The sequence below is a fragment of the Lissotriton helveticus genome, chromosome 7 (genome assembly GCF_964261635.1).
Source record: "Lissotriton helveticus chromosome 7, aLisHel1.1, whole genome shotgun sequence".
Taxonomy (NCBI): domain Eukaryota; kingdom Metazoa; phylum Chordata; class Amphibia; order Caudata; family Salamandridae; genus Lissotriton; species Lissotriton helveticus.
In genome coordinates, this window is record NC_136068.1 from 1572951989 (window position 1) to 1572972885 (window position 20897).

At 43.0% G+C, this 20897-nt stretch overlaps 1 protein-coding gene across 11 annotated transcripts in view; it reads left to right on the forward strand.

Annotated features, from left to right (window-relative positions):
* The window catches only part of KASH5 (KASH domain containing 5), a 3089192-nt gene that overhangs the window by 908121 nt on the left and 2160174 nt on the right, over positions 1-20897 (forward strand). For all 11 annotated transcript variants that reach the window (XM_078655089.1, XM_078655096.1, XM_078655092.1 and 8 more), the window contains exon 8: positions 2488-2538. In XM_078655089.1, coding sequence (XP_078511215.1) covers positions 2488-2538 — 51 coding nt within the window. The remainder of the gene's footprint in view (positions 1-2487; positions 2539-20897) is intronic.

Here is a 20897-nt window from a genome sequence, read left to right on the forward strand (position 1 = left end):
CTCTATCTCTATATATATATATATATATATATATATATATATGTATATATATATATATATATATATATATATATATATATATATATATACATATATATATATATATATATATATATATATATATATATATACACACACAATGCGGCCTTCCATATACCACACAACGCTGAGCAATGTTGTAAGAATTTCCCTTGCATATAAATACAATTTCAATGAAGCAGGGAGAAAGAAGCACATTTGAAAACTGCTTTAATGCACAGCAGAAATCATAATCCTGCAAAGAGAAATGAAAAAACATTGTCAGCACACAGGCTGCATTGCAGAAACATCAGTGTAGTAAGCTGAAAAGCTAACACACAGAAGCACCCAGAATAAACTGGCACCGTGCCTTTAAGGCAACCATGACCCCTAGCTTCCCATCATGCCTCAGGGGTGACAGTTAGGTCAGTTGTTCTTGCTGGCGCCTTACCCTGGTAACTTCAGCTCTCATTTTGTTCTGATTTCTGTCAGAAATTACTTCTCATTTTTTGTCAAAAACATTTTACTTCGTTGTCGTTTTGTTGTTGAAGTACTTCCCTACTATTTTTTAGAGAGTTGAGCTTTATTTCCCAGTCAAAAATGCCCTCTCTCTTTGACTCTTGCCCTTCCTGTGGCAAGAAGAAGGCTAATTTCTGTTACAGGGCCGTGTTTGCAAAATCGGCCGAAAACCGGCCACGGCAAAGAGCTCGGCGTCACCTCCAACCCCCCCCCCCCCCCCCCCCCCGAGTAGGGAGGGGGCAGGCCGAGTACTTTGCCAGGGCCAGTTTTGGTTCCCAGTCCGGCCCTACTTCCTTCTGATCATGTTCCCAAGACCTGTCAGGCAACTGCACTGGGCGCAGATAGCCAAACATATTGAATTTAAGGCCCTGATGTTTGCCTTTCGAGCAGGCAAAGGGAGAGGGCCTATCTATCTGAGGAGGAGACTTCACCCATATCAACAAAACAGACCTTTTGGGTCCAACCTCAAACGCTTTCTCTACGGAATAACCTCCCTCTTCACTTGCGCATGATACAGTCCGAACAGGAATTCAGAAAGGCCTCGAAAACCTGTTTCTTTAGTCGGAATGACTAGCTTTGCTCTGTCCTCTATCTCGTTCACTGTCTGCTATAGCGCCGCGACAGCCCATCTGGGGTAGCTGCACACTCTACAAATGCCTTTTTTTAAATTATTATTATTATTAATATTATTATTATTATAACATGAAATCTGCTTCCAAAGAATAGGCAAAATGCCCTGGCACACATCCCTAATAAGACACGTTTTATAAGTTCACAGCAGTAGTGAATCATGCCCTCTGTATGATGTGAAATAGCGCCATGGACTGTCCTAATAGAGAAACATTAACATAAAGCAATCAACATTTTAGAAATTAAGTCCTGTGAAACAGACTCACTCTAGAAACCAGTCCAAAATGTATAATCAATGAGAACCTCTAACCAAATTATATTACATCATTGAACAATGAACTAGCAGGCATCAATAACTTTGAATATTTGCAGCATCATATGCAGCATCATCTGCCGACTTCCTTCGAAGCACATTATTTGATACAGTGAAAATAAAACAGAGCACATGTGCGTATATTTTATGAAATGGAAAAACACAGAATGAGAGAGCGAGATCATGCACGCTGTGTTGGCTTTTAAAAGCCTTTTTTCAAGCTATAAGTGCGATCAAATTAGAGACTTAATAAATTAGTTTGGGGCCTACTTAGGCTAATTTAAACACACACAAATAAACAATCTTTAGTACTAAATCTCATCGAACAAGATAAAAGAGTAGTCATATTTCCTGTGGGTGCTGCAGTTTTAAAACCTGTTTTTAAAAACAAATGATTTACGAAGCTACGGGTGAAACAACATGTTAGGAAAGGAAGAACATTTTACCAATTAGAATGCAGCTATTTTTTAAGAGCCGGTCTTCCAGTTGGGAGACCGTCATGGCTCATGTCGCTATTCCTATACATTTGCAATATTTGCTTTCCGGCAACCCAGATACATGATTGACCTCCCTTCCTCCCATCATTGGAGATTGGTGTACATGGATACTGAATAAATAAGATAAAATTGCTTCTTTGTGATGACTTTGCTGAGCAGAATGATGTTCTCTACCCTAAGAACAAAGCATAGAAATCGCAGTTTTTCTGAATGTTGTATTTAAAATATATTTGCTTTTAATTTCCCACTGTTTAAAAAAATATTTATGAAGTGAAAGTCAAGACACAATTTTAGGAAATGCGTGTACGAAAATATTCTGTTGTAATCTGGGGATTAGTTATCTTTGCTGAAGGCCTGTTTCTTGTAAGAGACTTTACTTTGCTTTAATTAAAGCTGTTACAAAAAGCATCAAATCATAACATTCAAAGACGTGACAGAGTATTTAGGATTTCATATTAGGTTGAAAATTGTTTTTTGTGTGAAATAAACATCTACCATTTTTTTGATCAGGAAAAGGAACTGCAGTGTCTCAATATTCAGTTGCAAATGCTGAGGAAAGAGGTAAGATTACTACGACTATTTTTACTAAGTGAGTAATGCTGTATTGACGTCAATAATTTCCTCTCAATTATATGGTCATAAAACAGCGTACTAAAGTGCAGACCAATTGAGAGATGTGGTGGTAAAATTAAGAATATCTTCCGCACTCCCCATATCTGTAAAAATGTGTTCTCCTGCTTCAGCCATACTCAGTCATGTAATTCTAAGGCTCTTGTCATTTTAATTTTACCTTACTTGGTCTACACTTTAAAATCTATCACCTCATTTTCCAAAGCTGAGTAAATGTTTTACCGAATTTTCACTTGAAATCTTACACTGAACTTGACCTGGCAGTGTTAGATGTTCCGGAAAGGGATTAGATCAACTGTTTTGTTTTTATCAAAACAAGAAATGGTATTGTGTTCATCTGGAAATGTTTTTTATTCTGGCGGAGAAAACAGAAAAACTGTGGATTCATTCTTGCTTAAAATGGGAGGCTGTGGTATCAGGGCTCCAGTATCCCCCCCTTAAAGTCACATATTATATCCATTGTTTAACCGGAAGCAGGCTATCGATTACAATATTCGGAATTCCTGAAAGTATTCAGGGTGAGCATTAGGCCTGGGCGGTAAATTCTGTTCCGCTCACGGAATTTGCGGAAATTGGGTAATTTCGCGTTCCGCGGAGAACACGAAATTGGCCAAAATTCATGCGTTCCGCAACTTCGTGAAATTTTTTGCTTGTTCGCGTTCTCAAAATGCGTGGTCACGAGACATTTCCCCCCGAGCACGCAAACAGCAAATGCGACCAGGAAAAAAGCATCCTGAACAAGTAATTCCGCGTGTTCACGGAATTTCTGAGTGTTCGCAGATATTTTTTACTGTTTCACAGAGATTTGTGTAACGCGATTACGCAAATTCCACCCACCCCTAGTGAGCATCTCAAATGAAAGCAAATCTGACTTAAACCTGCAGATAGAATAAATGTAACACAGGCATTTGCAGCACTGAGCTCCTTTGCCTAAAAATGTTTTTTTACTAGTTTGCTATATGTTTAACAGAAATATAGAGAGCATGTTAGTCCAGAAAATATTTGATTCTTGGTGGTTTAGTATTTCTGTGTGCACGGCCCTTCAGCCCAACATATGGCCTGTCGTCCTAAGAAAGTCATGGATCGATTCCCAGGTATTTTTTGTTTGAAAACTATAGTTAGAATCCTGGGAGTGTGTGTTTCTGCTGATCAGGCTCTTCTTCACCACTTTCCACCTCCTTTTCAAATCTCACCTATTTTTACCCTTACATGGATTAAAAAAGGCTCTCCTCTTTAAAAGCAGATGCCTGTAGTTTTAGAAAGTAACCTTTTTAATTCCACCTCTTCTCCAGCCCTCTTATACATTTTTAAACTCTGCCTGTTTAACCCGGTCAATCCGGCTGCCCTTTTTGGTTTTCGACCCTAATTCCTTTTAAATGCTTTGGTGGATATTCACAAGGACCGCAAACGCCAGTTAGTGGCATTTTTTTTATCGCTGTCTAACCCTGAAAACTATTGCCATGTTAGCGGTGTATTAACAAGCCTATGCTACATGGTGATAGTATCAGGGAACGGCAGTGAAAACTGCCGCTAACATCAGCGCTAAGGCAATAGGAAATCCGGTGTTAGCGTGCGAAAACTACAGATAGGCCCATTAGCGGCAAAAAACCTCAAGTTGAAACTCACGTTAGCCAGCCCAACGTGAGTTTTTTTTTGCCTCTAATGCAAAAAATAGCTCAATCAACATAGTAGAAAATAGGTATAACAACCAAAAAAATGCAGAATGGAGCTGCCTGGCCACGTGCAGCACACATCAACAACCTCTGCAAACCACCCAACATCCAGGATGAGAGCCATGTGGTGTGCCGTCATCTGTAAACCTCTGCAAAGGATGGAAAGGTTTGCTTTGTAAAGTCAGATCCCTCCCTAAACACGCTACGGAGGTCTGGGATCTCTTATCCTCCGTCTCCCCTGAGCTTGGCTTGCTTACAGAAACCTGGCTCAAGTCTTGCGCTACCCCGGCCATTTTGCTAGCTCTTCCTATAGGGTATAACATAATCAAACAGGATAGACCATTTAAAATAGGGGGAGGGATAGCTATTATCCATAGAAAGGGAATTGATGTTACTATTCTAGATCAACAATGTAATGCAAATGTAGGAATTCAAATTTTTCGCTTGGATTTACACCCTCGGTCAAGCTGGAAGGGTGCTCTAGTCTACCGCCCCCCTGGCCCCTTTGGGGATTTTTTCATCCAACTAATGCAACTTATTGCAATCAATCAGTCAATCAATCATGCCATTTGTATAGCGCACTACTCACCCGGGAGGGTCTCAAGGCGCTTGGGGGGAAGGGTATGCTACTGCTCGAACAGCCAGGTCTTGAGTTGTTTCCTGAAGGCGAGATGGTCCTGGGTCAGCCGAAGGTGGATGGGGAGGGAGTTCCAAGTCTTGGCAGCCAGGTAAGAGAAGGATCTTCCTCCGGCGGTGGCTCTTCGGATGCGTGGTACGGCTGCGAGGGCGAGGCTGGTGGACCGTAGCTGGTGGGTGGGCGTGTAGAAGGTCAGGCGGTCGTTGAGGTACTTGGGGCCCAGGTCGTGGAGAGACTTGTGTGCGTGGGTGAGGAGCCGGAACGTGATCCTCTTGTCGACGGGGAGCCAGTGCAGGTTCCTCAGGTGGCTGGAGATGTGGCTGCGTCGGGGGACATCCAGGATGAGTCGGGCGGAGGCGTTCTGGATGCGCTGGAGTCTTTTCTGTAGCTTGGCTGTGGTTCCGGCGTAGAGGGCGTTTCCGTAGTCCAGTCGGCTTGTGACGAGTGCCTGGGTGACAGTCTTCCTGGTCTCGGTCGGGATCCAGCGGAAGATCTTGCGAAGCATACGCAGGGTGTTGAAGCACGATGAGGAGACGGCGTTGACTTGTCTGGTCATCGAGAGGGAGGGGTCCAGGATGAAGCCCAGGTTGCGTGCGTGGTCGGTTGGCTTGGGTGCGGTGCCCAGGGCTGGGGGCCACCAGGAGTCGTCCCAGGCGGAGGGCGAAGATCCCAGGATGAGGACTTCCGTCTTGTCCGAGTTCAGTTTCAGGCGGCTGTCCTTCATCCACTCGGCGACGTCTTTCATCCCTTCGTGTAGGCAGGTTCTGGCGGTGTCGGGGTCTCTGGTGAGGGAGAGGATCAGCTGGGTGTCGTCGGCGTAAGAGATGATGTTGAGGTTGTGCTGGCGTGCGATGGCTGCGAGAGGTTTCATGTAGATGTTGAAGAGGGTGGGGCTGAGTGAAGATCCTTTCGGGATGCCGCAGATGACTACGGTGGCCTCGGAGCGAAACGGGGGGAGGCGGACTCTTTGTGTTCTTCCGGCGAGGAACGAGATGATCCACTCCAGTGCCTTCTCTTGGATACCGATGTTGCTGAGGCGCTGGACTAGGGTGCGGTGGCAGACCGTGTCGAACGCAGCGGAGAGGTCCAGGAGGATGAGGGCCACTGTTTCCCCCTTGTCGAGCAGGGTCCGGATGTCGTCGGTGGCTGCGATGAGGGCGGTCTCGGTGCTGTGGTTGGCTCTGAAGCCGGACTGCGAGGGGTCGAGGGATCCGTTCGTCTCGAGGAAGGCGGTCAGCTGTCTGTTGACGATCTTCTCGATGACTTTAGCAGGAAAAGGGAGGAGCGAGATGGGGCGGAAGTTTTTGAGATCGGTGGGGTCCGCTGTAGGTTTCTTCAGGAGGGCGCTGACCTCGGCGTGCTTCCAGCTCTCCGGGAAGGTGGCGGTGTTGAAGGAGGCGTTGATGACGTTCCGGAGTTGGGGTGCGATGGTGGAGTCGGCCCTGTTGAAGACGTGGTGTGGGCAGGGGTCGGTCGGTGATCCGGAGTGGATGGTGTTCATCGTGCGGGCTGTGTCTTCGGTGGTCACCGTGGTCCAGGTGCGAAGGGTGGCGGTGGGGGGCATTGGTTCGACGGTTGGGTGCGTGGGTGGGGCGCCGAAGCTGTTGTGGATGTCGGCGATCTTGCGGTGGAAGAACGAGGCGAGGGAGTCGCAGAGGTCTTGTGACGGAGTGATGTCGTTGGTGCCGGTGCTGGGGTTGGAGAACTCCTTGACGTTAGCGAAGAGCTCTTTGCTGTCGTGGGCGTTGTTGTCCAGTCGTTCCTTCAGGGATTTCTTCTTGGTGGTGCGGATGAGCTGGTGGTGCTTGCGGGTAGCGTGTTTGAGGGCGGTCATGTTGTCGGTGGTCCGGTCGAGGAGCCAGGCTTTCTCGAGTGTGCGGCAGGTCTACTTGGAGTCCTTGAGGTCGTCGGTGAACCAGGATGCCTTCTTGCTTTTGGGTCTGCTGGGAGGGTTCTTTAGTGGCGCGAGGTCGTCGGCGCAGGCGGTCAGCCACTGTGTGAAGTTGCGGGCTGCTTCGTTGGGGTCCGTTGTGTTGGCGGGTGGGCTCTGGCTGAGGGAGGTGGTGAGCTGGTCTGCGGTGATCTTGCTCCAATTCCTGTGAGGTACCTGTTGCGGGTGGTGGTGGGTCGTGGATCTTTTGAAGCTGAAGTGGACGCAGCTGTGGTCGGTCCAGTGGAGTCCGGTGGCGTGGCTGAAGGTGATGTACTTGCTGGAAGAGAAGACGGGATCAAGCGTGTGGCCGGCGTAGTGGGTGGGGGTGTTGACCAGTTGCTTGAGTCCGAGGTTGGCGAGGTTTTCCAGCAGGGCGGTGGTGTTGCGGTCCTTGTTGTTCTCCAGGTGGAAGTTGAGGTCCCCGAGGAGGATGTAGTCAGTGGAGGGGAGGGCGTGCGGGCTGATGAAGTCTATGATGTCTTCGCTGAATTGTGTGCGTGGTCCCGGGGGTCTGTAGACGAGGGTGCCTCTGAGGGTCGTCTTAGGGTCGGTGTGAATCTGGAAGTGGAGATGTTCGGCTGCGGCGAAGGAGTCGTTGGCGTCGGTCGTGATGCGGATGGTGTTCCTGTGGACGATGGCGATGCCACCTCCGGTCTGGTTGATGCGGTCCCTCCTGATGATCTTGTACCCGTCCGCGATGGCGATGGCGATGTCGGGTGCAGAGGAGGCGTTCATCCAGGTTTCCGTGAGGAAGGCGACGTCCGGTGATGTAGCGTCGAGGAGGTTCCAGAGTTCCACGGCGTGTCTGTGGACGGAGCGGGTGTTGATCAGGATGCACTTGAGGTGGTTGCTGCTGGTGTTTGTCTTGGCGGGTGCGGGGCAGGTTCGGAGGCAGGTGAACTTGCAGGTGCAGCAGGTGAAGGGTCCGTGGGTGCGTCTCGGGGTGGCTCGGCAGCAGGCGTGGGTTCCGGCCGGCATTGAGTGCGTTGAGAGTGGCGGCGACGTCTTGCCTCGGCGGAGAGGGCCAGGGGTCCTGGCGCTGGGCGCGGGCCAGGCGCAGACGGGCTTACCTTTGGCGCACCTTCGGCGCTCAATCGGCGCTCCCGCTGCGTGCGTCCGCTGCGCGGTCGCTCTGGGGGCGTCATAAGTAAGGAGCCGGGAGGGAGGAGCAGCTGGGTGGCGGGAGCGGGGCGGCGAATGGAATCACAGGGGGGCGGGGCCGCAGGGATGCAGCGGCGGGAAATTCCAAGAAGCAGCGGGCAGCGGGAAATTCACAGGAGCAGCGGGAAATTCCCAGGAGCAGCGGGCAGCGAGCGAAGGAATCTGCAGGCAGGAGGCGGCAAAGGCAGGCAGAAGCGGCAGCAGTGAGTGGGGCGACCAAGCCCTGTGGAGGGCTGAGCGGTCACCCTATGCTATTTCAAACAACAATTTTTGGCTGTTGGGTGGACTTTAATGTCCATAGCAAATGTTCCGCGAATATGCAAGTATCCTCTTTCCTAGCGGCCCTGGCACCACTAAACTTAGTCAAGCGCAATGATCGCCCATCGCACACAGCCGGGCACACGCTTGACATTATTTTCTTCAACTCCCCCGGGATTAGATGTGAACAGCCCCTTCCTCTAACCTGGTCAGACCATTCCTTGATTGAATTTCACATACAAGGCGCCGGAGAGGTAGTTTTGCATACTGTCCCCCATTGGGTCGGCAGACAGTGGTATAAAATCACACCAGACCTCTTTCAAAACGTTTTTTCAGCCCCTTGGGTTATCAAACCCACTAAATTAGAGGAGGGGCTTGCCTTGTATAATTCGGTGGTCAAACAAGCCATTGAGCAACTAGCCCCCCTAAAATCTCTCCCCACTTCAACCAGGTGCCCACAAATGGTCTGGTACTCCTCTGAGCTTCTGGCTGAAAAAAAGAGATGTAAGAATTTAGAGAGACGCTGGCGAAGAAACCATGAAGACGGGGACAAGGAAACTTTAGAGACAGCTCTTGCTGTATACTCAAAAATCTAAAAGCCGCCCAGAAAATGTTCCTAGCCTCAGCTAGCATGGGCAGGTAACACATCTAAAACGCTGTTCCAGATCCTGAAGACTTTTACTAACCCTAAGACTCTATTTATTGACATCAATAGGTTTTTTACACAGAACATCGATTCTATCTACGACAAAATTGCTCCATCAGGGAGTACTCCAGTCTTCCTTGTCCATTTTGCACAGGGGCCTGATTTCACGCAGGTGCTGGATAATTAGCCCCCGGTGACCCCAAAGTAGTGGAAGCTTTACTAGGCTTGGTCAAATCGGGATCCCCACTTGATATCATCCCGGCTAAAATTGTAGTCTCTCTATCCCCGCTTCTGGTTCAATTTATTACCCCGCTTCTTAATCTTTCTATGAAGGATGGCTTTCTCCCGTCAGAATGGAAGGCGGCTCAGATCATTCCTATTTGCAAAAATACTAAGGTCCCTACTTCAGATCTCTCCAATCTGCGCCCCATCTCTCTCCTCCCACTCCTGAGCAAGGTTTTGGAGAAATACGTCAATAAGCAGTTGTCAGAGTATGTAGAATCCACCGATGCGTTAGATCCTTCACAATCAGGAGTTAGACCGATTCATTGCACCTAAACTGCCCTCCTAGAGGTCACGGATACCATCAGAATGACCCTAAACAGTGCCCAATCTACAATCCTGGTACTCTTAGACCTCTCTGCTGCGTTTGATATGGTCTCACACCGTATCTTGCTCTGAAGACCGGACGAGATAGGACTGAGAAGGGCAGCATTGCAGTGGATGTCAAGTTTTCTTTCTTCTAGATCTCAGACAATCAATCTGGGCCCTTTCTGCTCATAGGCCAGGGAACATATGAGGGGAGTACCCCAGGCCTCTTGTCTGAGCCCTACCTTATTTAACAATTATGTGGTTCCCCTGGCCAATCTTCTGAGGTCATTGGGCTTTGTCGCAATATCCTATGCAGATGATAACCAACTGCTGTCCTCATTCAGTAAGTTCACCCCCTCAGTTCAAACCTCCTTTTCCTCAAGGATGATTGCCATCTCCAGCTGGATGAAGAATAATTTCCTCCAGTTTAATGCCGCTAAAACGGAGATTATGCTCTTCGGTGAGGCCCCTTTGTGGTGGATACCAGAATGGTGGCCGGGAGACCTGGGCACCCCCCTTCACTTAAGATCTGTGTAAAAAATGTAGGCATTCGCCTTGACCTAGCCCTGTCCCTCAAGGAGCACGCGACTGTTACTGTCGGCTCTTGCTTCCATGCACTGGGATTACTTTGGAGAGTCTTTCCTCTGCTCCCTGACTCTTCACGTAAAACCCTTATGCAGGCGCTGTTGCTGAGTCATCTAGATTACTGCAACGCTCTGTAGATCTCAGCTAACCAGTCATCTTTGCGGCACCTACAGGTGGTTCGGAACACTGCTGCGCACCTTGTCTTGAACGCCTCCTCCTAGATTCCCTCCCTCCTGCTGCTTCGCCGACTGCATTGGCTCACGGTGCACCAGCGTGTGCGGTTCAAGATCTGCTGTTCTGTGCACTAAACGCTACATAATAAAGGCACCTCCTACCTGGCTGAAAGGCTCATGAGTTATGTCCCTAGTAGAACCCTTCACTCGGGCACTAAAGCCCTTCTCAGCCTTCCCCAGATTAGGAGAGCAAGGTTAGGAGGGAAGACCTACTCTTACCTGGCCCCGTCGTATTGGATTACGCTCCCCATCCATTTGCGCCAATGCTCTGACAACCTGCGCTTTAGAAAGCTACTTAAAACCTTCCTTTTCTAGATACCTGCTCTTCAGCTCTCACCAGAACGTCCTTGCCCTGAGATACCTCTCCGGGGATGATTCAAGCACATTATGAATAATAAATAAATGATGCCTCGCTGGACCTGCGTCTAGAGCCTGGATGCCTCGCTGGACCTATTTCTGGAGCCTGGATGCCTCACTGGACCTGTTTCTGGAGCCTGGATGCCTTGCTGGACCTGCGTCTGGAGCCTGGATGCCTAGCTGGACCTGCGTCTGCAGCCTGGATGCCTCACTGGACCTGCGTCTGAAGCCTGGATGCCTCACTGGACCTGCGTTTGGAGCCTGGAGTGGGATGCGGAGGAGCTGTGGAGTCGAGCCGTGGCGGTAGTCATTGATGTGCGACAAACGCCCGTTCCTGGTGGTGAAGGGTGTGCAGTCTAAATATCGAGTCATTTTTATCGATTGGACAGAATATCGAATGAGAAATATCGAGATGGCAGTAATATCGAGGTAAGTCATATCGAGGTATGTTTTATCGATTAAAAAAAATATATATATATATATCGAAGTTAGAAATATCGAGTAGTTAATATCGACTGTTTAAAATAATATTTTTTGTTAGTTAAAAATATCGAAACTTAAAATATAAAATGTTAGAATATCGAATGTCAAAATATAGAGTGTAATATCGATGTTTGAAATGTAGACTGTTAAAAATGTCGAAAAAGTTAGGTATTTATAAAAAATATATATATTAATTTTTAAAAATAAATATATAATTTTTTATTGAAATTTTTATACATTTATTAAAAATTTTAATTATTTAAAAAAATGTATAATAGATTTTAGGAGCAGGATGTGGGTTTTTAGGGGAATAGAGGGGGGAGTGTTTTAAAATAAATATTTTTTAGAATTTTTGAGAACTAGAAGTGGGGAAAGGGGTTATATACACGATTGCACCAATCTTATATATCGCCTTTGTTATTCTTTATGGTGACACGGATCGGAGATTCTTTTACCCCTAAATCTCCTAGAACAAAAACAAAATTTTTTGTTCTAACCTGCAATTTTTTTTAGCAATACTGATCCAGCACACAAAACTATTGTTTTAAGAATCTGTACAATAGTATACACATTTCATGAATTACAGTGTAAAATCATTCAGTAGCAGAATCGTTGGATGTTTTTTAGGACGTTCAATCTTTATTTAGTTCTTCACAAATGTAGCCAACGCGTTTCGTCCTCCACGGACTTCTTCAGGGCTACAAACAATATATATACATACACAAAATTAATATATGTACACTATATTACAATTTAAAACACATTTTATTACATTTTAACCGAACTCTGCTACTTTCTTCTCCTTTTGAATAAAGATACAAAAAAGAGAGAAGAAAGTAGCAGAGTTCGGTTCAGAAAGTCTATATAGGATTTCCTCTTACATAGAAGTGTTGTGTTTTTTTGTAAAATATGTAATATTTGTATGTAATATAATGTGGAAATAGTCTACAAATAGGTGTGCACTCTCTTTTAGAGACCTTCATTAGGACCTTTTTCCGCACCTTTTTAACATGTTAAAATGTAATAAAATGTGTTTTAAATTGTAATATAGTGTACATATATTAATTTTTTGTATGTATATATATTGTTTGTAGCCCTGAAGAAGTCCGTGGAGGACGAAACGCGTTGGCTACATTTGTGAAGAACTAAATAAAGATTGAACGTCCTAAAAAACATCCAACGATTCTGCTACTGAATGATTTTACACTGTAATTCATGAAATGTGTATACTATTGTACAGATTCTTAAAACAATAGTTTTGTGTGCTAAATATTTTTTAGAACATTTTTAATTTTTTAATTTGTAATATTTTTTTTTTAAAATGACGGTTTAGGGGTGGGTTGTAGATTTTTAGGTGAATAGGTTGTGGAGTGTTTTAATAATGTGAATTTAAAAAAAAAATTACATTTTTAAAGATGTTTACTTTTTCTAAATATTTTAAAAATGTATAATACATTTTAGGAGCGGGATGTGGGTTTTTAGGGGAATAGGGTGGGGAGTGTTTTAAAAATGGGAATTTGAAATTTTTATTTTTTTATTTTTATAAATATTTTCACACTTTTTATTATTTATTAAAATTATATTCAATTGTAGGAGTGGGATGTGTATTGTTGGAGGAAATGCGTGGGATGTGTAATATATATATTTTTTTTAATTTAAAAATTTTAAATTAAAAAAAATTGATATTTGTTTTAGAATTTGTGTTATTTATGTTTTTAGGTGTGTAGGGTGTGTATTTAAAAATAAAAAATTGAATAGAAAATGTAATTTTGGAAATGCAAAATTAATTTTTTTTAAATATATGTTTTCGGAAATATTTATGAACAAAATTTAAAACATTACATTTTGCCATTTATTTTGGTTTTTTTGTGTTTTTTGTGTAATTTTGTTTTCTTAAAATTAAAATTTTTTAATTAAAAAAGTTAATTTATTTTGAAAATTTTAAAATGTAAATTATGAATTATACAAATTCATTTTAGTGTAAATAAAGTATTATGTTTTTATGAATTGTGCTATAATTTACAATAAATTAACATTAATTTTTTTGAAAAGTTTAGAAAAAAATAATGTTCTTATGTGTTTTAAATTTTTAATTTTTTTACAGTATTGTTAGAAATTATGTAAATAGGTACAAAGTATTAAATAATTATTATAACATTTTAGAAATATATTTAAATAAATGTAAAAAATAGTAATAATGATACAAAATTAGAAAAATATGGTTAATAATAATTTTTATTTGAGAATTTTGATTGTTTAATATTTTTACAAGATTTGTGATGTAAGAGGTATGTATTATGAAGTTTTATTATATGTGTTTATTGTTCTGTGCATTCTCAGAGTATAATCTTGGTGCAGTTGGCAATAGTAAATTCAAGGTATTTTTTGTTTAGCAGCTTTCTAAAGTATATTGTTTTTGGAGTGGAAATATTAATTGATACGTGTTTACTATGTAGTACTTTTGCAGAGTTTATACTTGTTGGATTGGGAATATTAAATTATATGGGTTTAGTGTCCAGCACTTGTCTAAAATTTATACTTGGTGGAGTGCGAATAGTAAATTATATGGGTTTAGTGTCCAGCACTTTCCCTGACTTTATGCTTGATGGAGTGGGAATAGTAAATTATATGGGTTGACTGTCCAGCACCTTCCCTGTCTTTATACTTGGTGGAGTGGGAATAGTAAATAATAAGGGTTTACTGTCCAGCACCTTCCCTGACTTTATAGTTGGTGGAGTGGGAATAGTAAATTATATGGGTTTAGTGTCCAGCACCTTCCCTGAATTTATACTTGGTGGAGTGGGAATAGTAAATTATTTGGGTTTAGTGTCCAGCACCTTCCATGACTTTATACTAGGTGGAGTGTACAATGATAATTTAAGTATTTAAATACATATTATACAGTAAAATGTATATAAAAGTATTAATTAATTATTATAATTGTCAGTAAGTGAAATTAAATAAATCGGAGGCAAAGCATGTTTTAAAGATTTTATTATGTTCAAAAGATGGTAAAAAAATGAGAATAAAAATGTATTGACATTTTTCAATGTTAAGCACACAATTTTATTTTGAAGATATATAGTTTAATAACATATTTACATTATAGTCACAGTTGTATATTGGTGAAAAAAATTGTAAATACATTTTTAATACAATCATTTTTGAGAAAAGTAACATTTATTCAGTGTACATTTGTTTGTTTATTTCACATTTATTATTGTAAAAATAAAGATTTATTTTATAAGTCATATAGAACACATTTTTCCATATATTTTTATAATAGTGTTTGTATATTTACACATTCTTTGAAGAAACATTTATATATATAAGCAAAAAAAGTAGGTATTGTTGACATTGGTATATAATCTACAATTGCATTTTTTGGAAGAAATTATTATTATGACTATATAAAATATTAATAAAAATAATTTTTACAGAGGTAAAGAATTTTTACACAGGTATGGTTTTTAGGTACATTATTTGTACATGTAAAGAGTAAATAATAGTAACATATATTACAGTATTTAATATTCATACAGCCATTTATGTATTTTTTATTAAAGTAAATGTTTGTTTAAATAATATAAAGTAATTGAAAATAACAGGACATTGTAAATAATTTTGATAAAATGTTTACATTTTTTGTTAATTAAAAAAAATACAACAGTTAGATAATACTGATTGGAACATGTATCAAATAATTTAAGAAGGTTATTTAATGTTAATCTGAATGGGACTATTTGTTTGTTAGGGACTATTTTGTAACCGTGTTATGTTATTTTGCGTCATTTCAACGTGGAAGAGCTCGCGGTTGGAGGCTGCTTCGTGTGTGGAAGGGTAAGTTTACTTTTAAGTATTTTAGTTAAGTTAAATATATAGGGGCCCATTATGATGACGGGCGGATTGCCCCCGCCAGGCTGGCGGTAGCCACCTCCAGCCTGGCGGGGGCAATCCGCCCGACATCCACACTCGTTTTCCCCCCGCCATATTAGTATAGCGGGGGGACCTCGGCGGACGGAAAGACCGCCTGCCGCTTTTCCGCCCCGGTCGCCTTGCGGTCTTTATTTTGTCGATGGTTCTGTTGGAAAAAGAAAATCAGATTTATTGTATATGTTTTATTTTGTATTAGTGGATTTCTTAGCATAGGGACGTTTTCTTGATAGTTTTTCTTTTAGTAGTTGTCTGTTATTTTAGTTTATATACTTACTTTTGTTTTAGACTTGATAGAGTTGTAAAATTTTGACTTTTTTTCGGTAACTTTGATACTTTAGTAGCTATTATAAGGCAGTAGTACTTACTTTTCTTTTGTGTATCCTTTTTTTGCATGTAGCAGGTTTCTTTTCTAGTGAAAATCTGGCAGAGTTTCCCCTTTTTCACGTTTTGTGGTGCAAAGTGTTATCTAGGTGTGGATTTGCTTTTTTTATAGTGTTTCTATATTGTGTTGGTTGTTTTCATTGGTCTGCCTAATTATTTGGTGTTTTTTATTGGTTGTTTTAGAGTGTTTGAATTTTTTGGGGAGTTATGTGGTTTATATGGAAGACGGCAATTATTGTTTTTTTTTTTATTGTGGAGCCTTTTTTTCTTTTTTTTTTATAATTCTTTTATAGTGTGAGATGTATAATGTTTTATATATTAATATGATGTCAATGCATTGTATTTTCGAAATGTTAATTTTTATAATTTATTTGATGTTTATTTACTCAGCAATTATTGTGTGTCTTTTTTAATGTAATTATGGTGAATTTTGTTAATATTTACCATGTTTTAATCGTTATATATTGTGTTTTATATGATGTATAGAGAAGTTGATGAAATGTTTTTTCGATATTTTAGTGGTCTATATTTTTTCTCTCGATATTTTTGCTTATGTATTTATATGTGTTGAAAGTCAATATTGATTAGCGATATTTTTTTTGAGTCGATAATGTTATCTTTTTTTAGTTGCGATATTGTGGAGTCGATATTTATGTAGTTTGTTGTTTAAGTATTGGTAGTCGATATTTTTGTAGTCGATATTTTGACTTCGATATTTTGGATAGTCGATATTCAGTCTGTCGATATTGTTTCAGTGATCCGGCGACCCTTGGAGCAGTCGATAGTAGAGGCGCTCCAACGAAGGGAGGGCTGCATCGCATACTACGATCCACCACTACACCGGGGTGCACATAGGGGATTACCTACGGTGGGTGTCGCCTCTCTGCATCACAGGCCGGAGGATGTTGGGCTGGCCAGACGCTTTGGAGGGTTAGGCCCCTGAACTTGTGTGGTGGGAGCGCTGCAACTTCACGACAAAGGGGGCCCGACTGCATCAACTGCATCGGGAGGTTCACCACTGGACTTGGCGGCGACTATGTACCAGGCTTGTGAAATCCCAGCTGGCTGAGGCTTCTGCTGGCTGAGTCACAGATTTGGAGAAAGTACAGCGGATTACGCCACAGTGTCAATGTCCAGGTAAGGAGAAGGTGGGACACGTAGCGCAGGACGCCTCGGGGTTGAGTCGCCCAGGCCTAGCAGACGTAGATGACGCACCCTCAGTGGAGGCTCATCCGCTATGGCGGAAGAGTGTGACCCTACTGCTTTCAAGCAGTGCAGAAGAGGAACAATCATCACATGATGATAACTTAATGTTATATGCACTTGTAGAGCGCTCGATTACCCTTGGGTGTCCCGGCGCTTAGCACTGGCCTACCTGAAAAGCTAGATGGAATGCTACTGTGAGAAGAGCCATGTTTTCAGGCCCTTCCTGAATATAAGGAGACTCGGAGCAGTTTTGAGGGAAAGAGGGAGCTCATTCCATGCCTTAGCGGCACAATGAGTAAAACCCCTGCCTCCCCAACTTAATTTTTTAGCCATGGGGACTTGCACTTGTTGAGCACTGGTGGATCGTAACATTCTACCGGGGATGTACCAGTGAAATGTTTGGCTAAGAAACTTCGGGCCGATCCATTGATGGCTTTGAATACTATACAAAGAGCCTTGAACCGAGCTCTCTGTTTTATTGGGAGCCAGTGTAGCTTCTTAAGCTCTCTAACGGAGACAAATTTAGATGTACCGGACAGCAGCCTAGCCGCTGCGTTTTGGGCTATTTGCAGCCTAAACAGATGTTGTTTTTGTCTGTTCAGATATAGGCTGTTACAATAGTCCAAATGCGATGCTATTAGGGCCATGAAAACTGTCTTAAGATTGCTCTCAGTTAGGAAGAACTTCATTTTCCTTATGATTCTTATAATCATAAAGCAGGATGAGGAAGCCAAGCTCACTTGATCCCCCATGGCAAGTTTATTATCCATTAGTACCCCCAAATTTTTGGCCTTCTTAGTAGGTGTAGGGCAAAGGCCGAAGTCATCTGGCCACCATTCCGGTGTCCATACTAGTGGATTGTTCCCAAACTTTAAAACATCTGTCTTATTAGAGTTAATCTTAAGACAATTGGAGGACATCCAACCAGATATGGCACTCATACACTAATAGAAACGATCTCCAGTCTCCTTCTCCCCTCCCCTCATCAATGACAACACAATTTGGGGCCGATTCCGATCCTGGAAAAACGCTGTACAAATCGTGGTATGGAGCGTTTTCCCCATACAACTCGTACTTGTAAGGAGGCCTCTACAACCTAGGAAGTACGATCCGTACAAATAGACGCACTCCATACAAATTGTAAAAAAGACCATACAACTCGTATATACAAGCAATTCCGATTCGGATTGCTCTGTACACAACGTTCCCATGTATTCCCGGCAGCAGTTTACAACCCGGCAAGTACGATTCGTACAAACGGCACTCCATACAGCTCTTTTTTTACAAGAGCCAAAAAGTGCCGGAAAAACCTTGTACGCCCCGAAAACAGTACGAGACAGACACCCTCATGTACGCGTCGTACACCCCATGAATACAAAATCGCATATGTACGCACGTTGTACCCCAAAATCGCGTACGTATGCACCGTACCCCAAAATTGCGTATGTACGCACCGTACCCCAAAATCACGTACGTACGCAGCGTACCCCAAAATCGCATATGTACGCACCGTACCCCAAAATTGCGTATGTACGCACCGTACCCCAAAATCACGTACGTACGCAGCGTACCCCAAAATCGCCTGTGTACGCACCGTACCCCAAAATCACGTACGTAAGCACCGTACCCCAAAATCGCATATGTACGCACCGTACCCCAAAATTGCGTATGTACGCACCGTACCCCAAAATCACGTACGTACGCACCGTACCCCAAAATCGCGTGTGTACGCACCGTACCCCAAAATCGCATATGTACGCACCGTACCCCAAAATCGCGTACGTACGCACCGTACCCCAAAAACGTGATTTTGGGGTACGGTGCGTACATATGCGATTTTGGGGTACGGTGCTTGTACGGTGCGTACACGACCAGTACCCCAAAATCACGTACGTACTTCGCGTACATGCGCGATGTTGGGGTACGCACCATACACATGCCTCGCATGTGGGGGGACCCCTGTACGCCTCATACCCCTATACGACCCGTACCCCGGTATGAGTCGTACCCCCAGAACGAGTCATACCAGGGTACAAGGCGTATAGGGGTTCGCTTCGTTGCCCAGTACAAGTCATTCCCCGTATACAGGCCATTTTCCATACAAATCGTATGCTGGCAACCCGGTACGAATCGTACTTGACGGGTTGGACAGCCTTTTTACAAATTGTATGGTCTTTTTTACAAGTCCGGGTTGTACAGCTTTTCCCGATCCGATTTGTAATGTTCGGGCCGATCTGTATGTATTTTTCCCGTACGAATCGTACTACACAGGTTGGAAGGGACTTTTACAATTTGTATGGAAATAAATACAAATCCTATTTGTATGGAAAATAAAAATCCAGGATCAGAATCGGCCCCCTTGTGTGTCGTCAGCGTAGGAGGTGAGCTGGAAACCAAATGATCTAATCACTCCTGCTAGAGGTGCCACATATATGTTAAAAAGCGTTGGGCTTAATGAAGAGCCCTGTGGCACCTCACAGGGAAGTGTGAATGGTTTAGATGAATTGTCGTCCAGTTCTACAGTTTCAATTCTATCAACTAAAAAAGATTGAAGAAGTTTCGATGCTGAGCCTTCGACCCCTATCTCAGACATTTCGATGCTGAGCCTTCGACCCCTATCTCAGACAATCGGTCCATCAATAACTTATGATGGACCGCGTCGAAGGCTGCGGACAGGTCCAATAGGCTCAAAACAGCACTACCTCCTCCATCTATGGCCTCTCTGATTTCTTCAATAGATTTCAACAAAGCCAACTCAGTGCTATGATCAGCCCTGAACCCATATTGAGATGGGTCCAGGGAATTATTATGTTGGAGAAACTCACTGAGATGGGTGTTCATCATTCTCCAGAATCTTAGCAGGAAGAGGAAGCCGTGAGATGGGCCTATAGTTGTTAGGATTTTTCGGGTCCAAATTCTGTTTCTTCAGAAGTGGAAGCACAAAGGCTTGTTTCCAGATTTAAGGACAATATTAAGCAAATGGGTCAGGGCCTTTCCTACCACTTCAGGAATTTGTTTAATGATCCAGGCAGGGCATGGATCATCGGGGGCTCCTAAGCGTATCGAGGTTAATACCTTAACTGTGTCTGATACCTCCACTGGTGAGAAATGATCAAGTACAGATGAAGAGTCACTGCTCACCAACCTACTCACGTTAGGATTAGACTGTGTCAATTTATTGGCTTTAGAGAAGGACGAGAATATAAGCTCCACTTTGCTCTTGAAAAAATCAGCAATTTCATTACAAAATGAAAGATTGCTGTGGCTTCTAGGCGCAGTTGGAATAGATAGTTTTTTGATGATATTAAACAGTTCCTTTGAGTTTGACTTTGCTATTGTTATCTGGAATGACAAGAACTGTCTCTTAGCCTCTAGTAGCATACGTTTGTAACTTGCAATGCAGAGTCTATTCTTTCCTTATCAGTAACACCATAGTTTTTGCGCCACGCCCTTTCCAGCTGTTTACATTCCAGTTTTTTAACTCTAAGATTTTCCGAGTACCATGGGGCAGATGGTGAGGCTCGGTTAGGAATCCACTGTTTCCTAGGGACTAATATGTTACAAGATGTGGCTAACCATTGATTGTAAGTGGCTGCTGCAATGTCCACTTCAGCAGGAGGAGATGGCATTGAGCTACTTAGAGAGCTTTCCAACTGACTAATATCCAATTTACCCCAGGCTCTGGACACAATCTCCTGGGCGGTATTGGTTTGAACTGGTTGATTCCCCCCGCTCTTAAGTTCAAACTGAATAGCACAGTGGTCCGACCAAAAGAGAGAAAGGACTGAAATACAACCAATATCAGGATTGTTAGTGTATGTACCATCAAGAACGTGCCCCTTATCATGCGTGGGGATATTCACCAGTTGTTGTAGGCCTCCCACCGCCATGATCTGACCAAGCTAATGGGTATCAGTGTCAGTATGATTTTCTAAGTAGAAATTAAAGTCCCCCATTACTGTATAGGAATCCAAGCATAACCCTTCCTCAATTAAGGTGCCCAGTGCCTCCAGGAAACCACTTTTAGGGCCTGGAGGGGGATTTAACAGTATACCATTAAGGGTCCTAAAGTTAATTAGTTAAATATTAAAAGCTTCACACATTGAGTTAGAAATCGGGCGAAACTTGGGGCCCAAGGAATCATGATAGATGAGCGCAAGCCCTCCACCTTTTTTCTGTGGCCTGTCCAAAGTATAACAATGGAAACCAA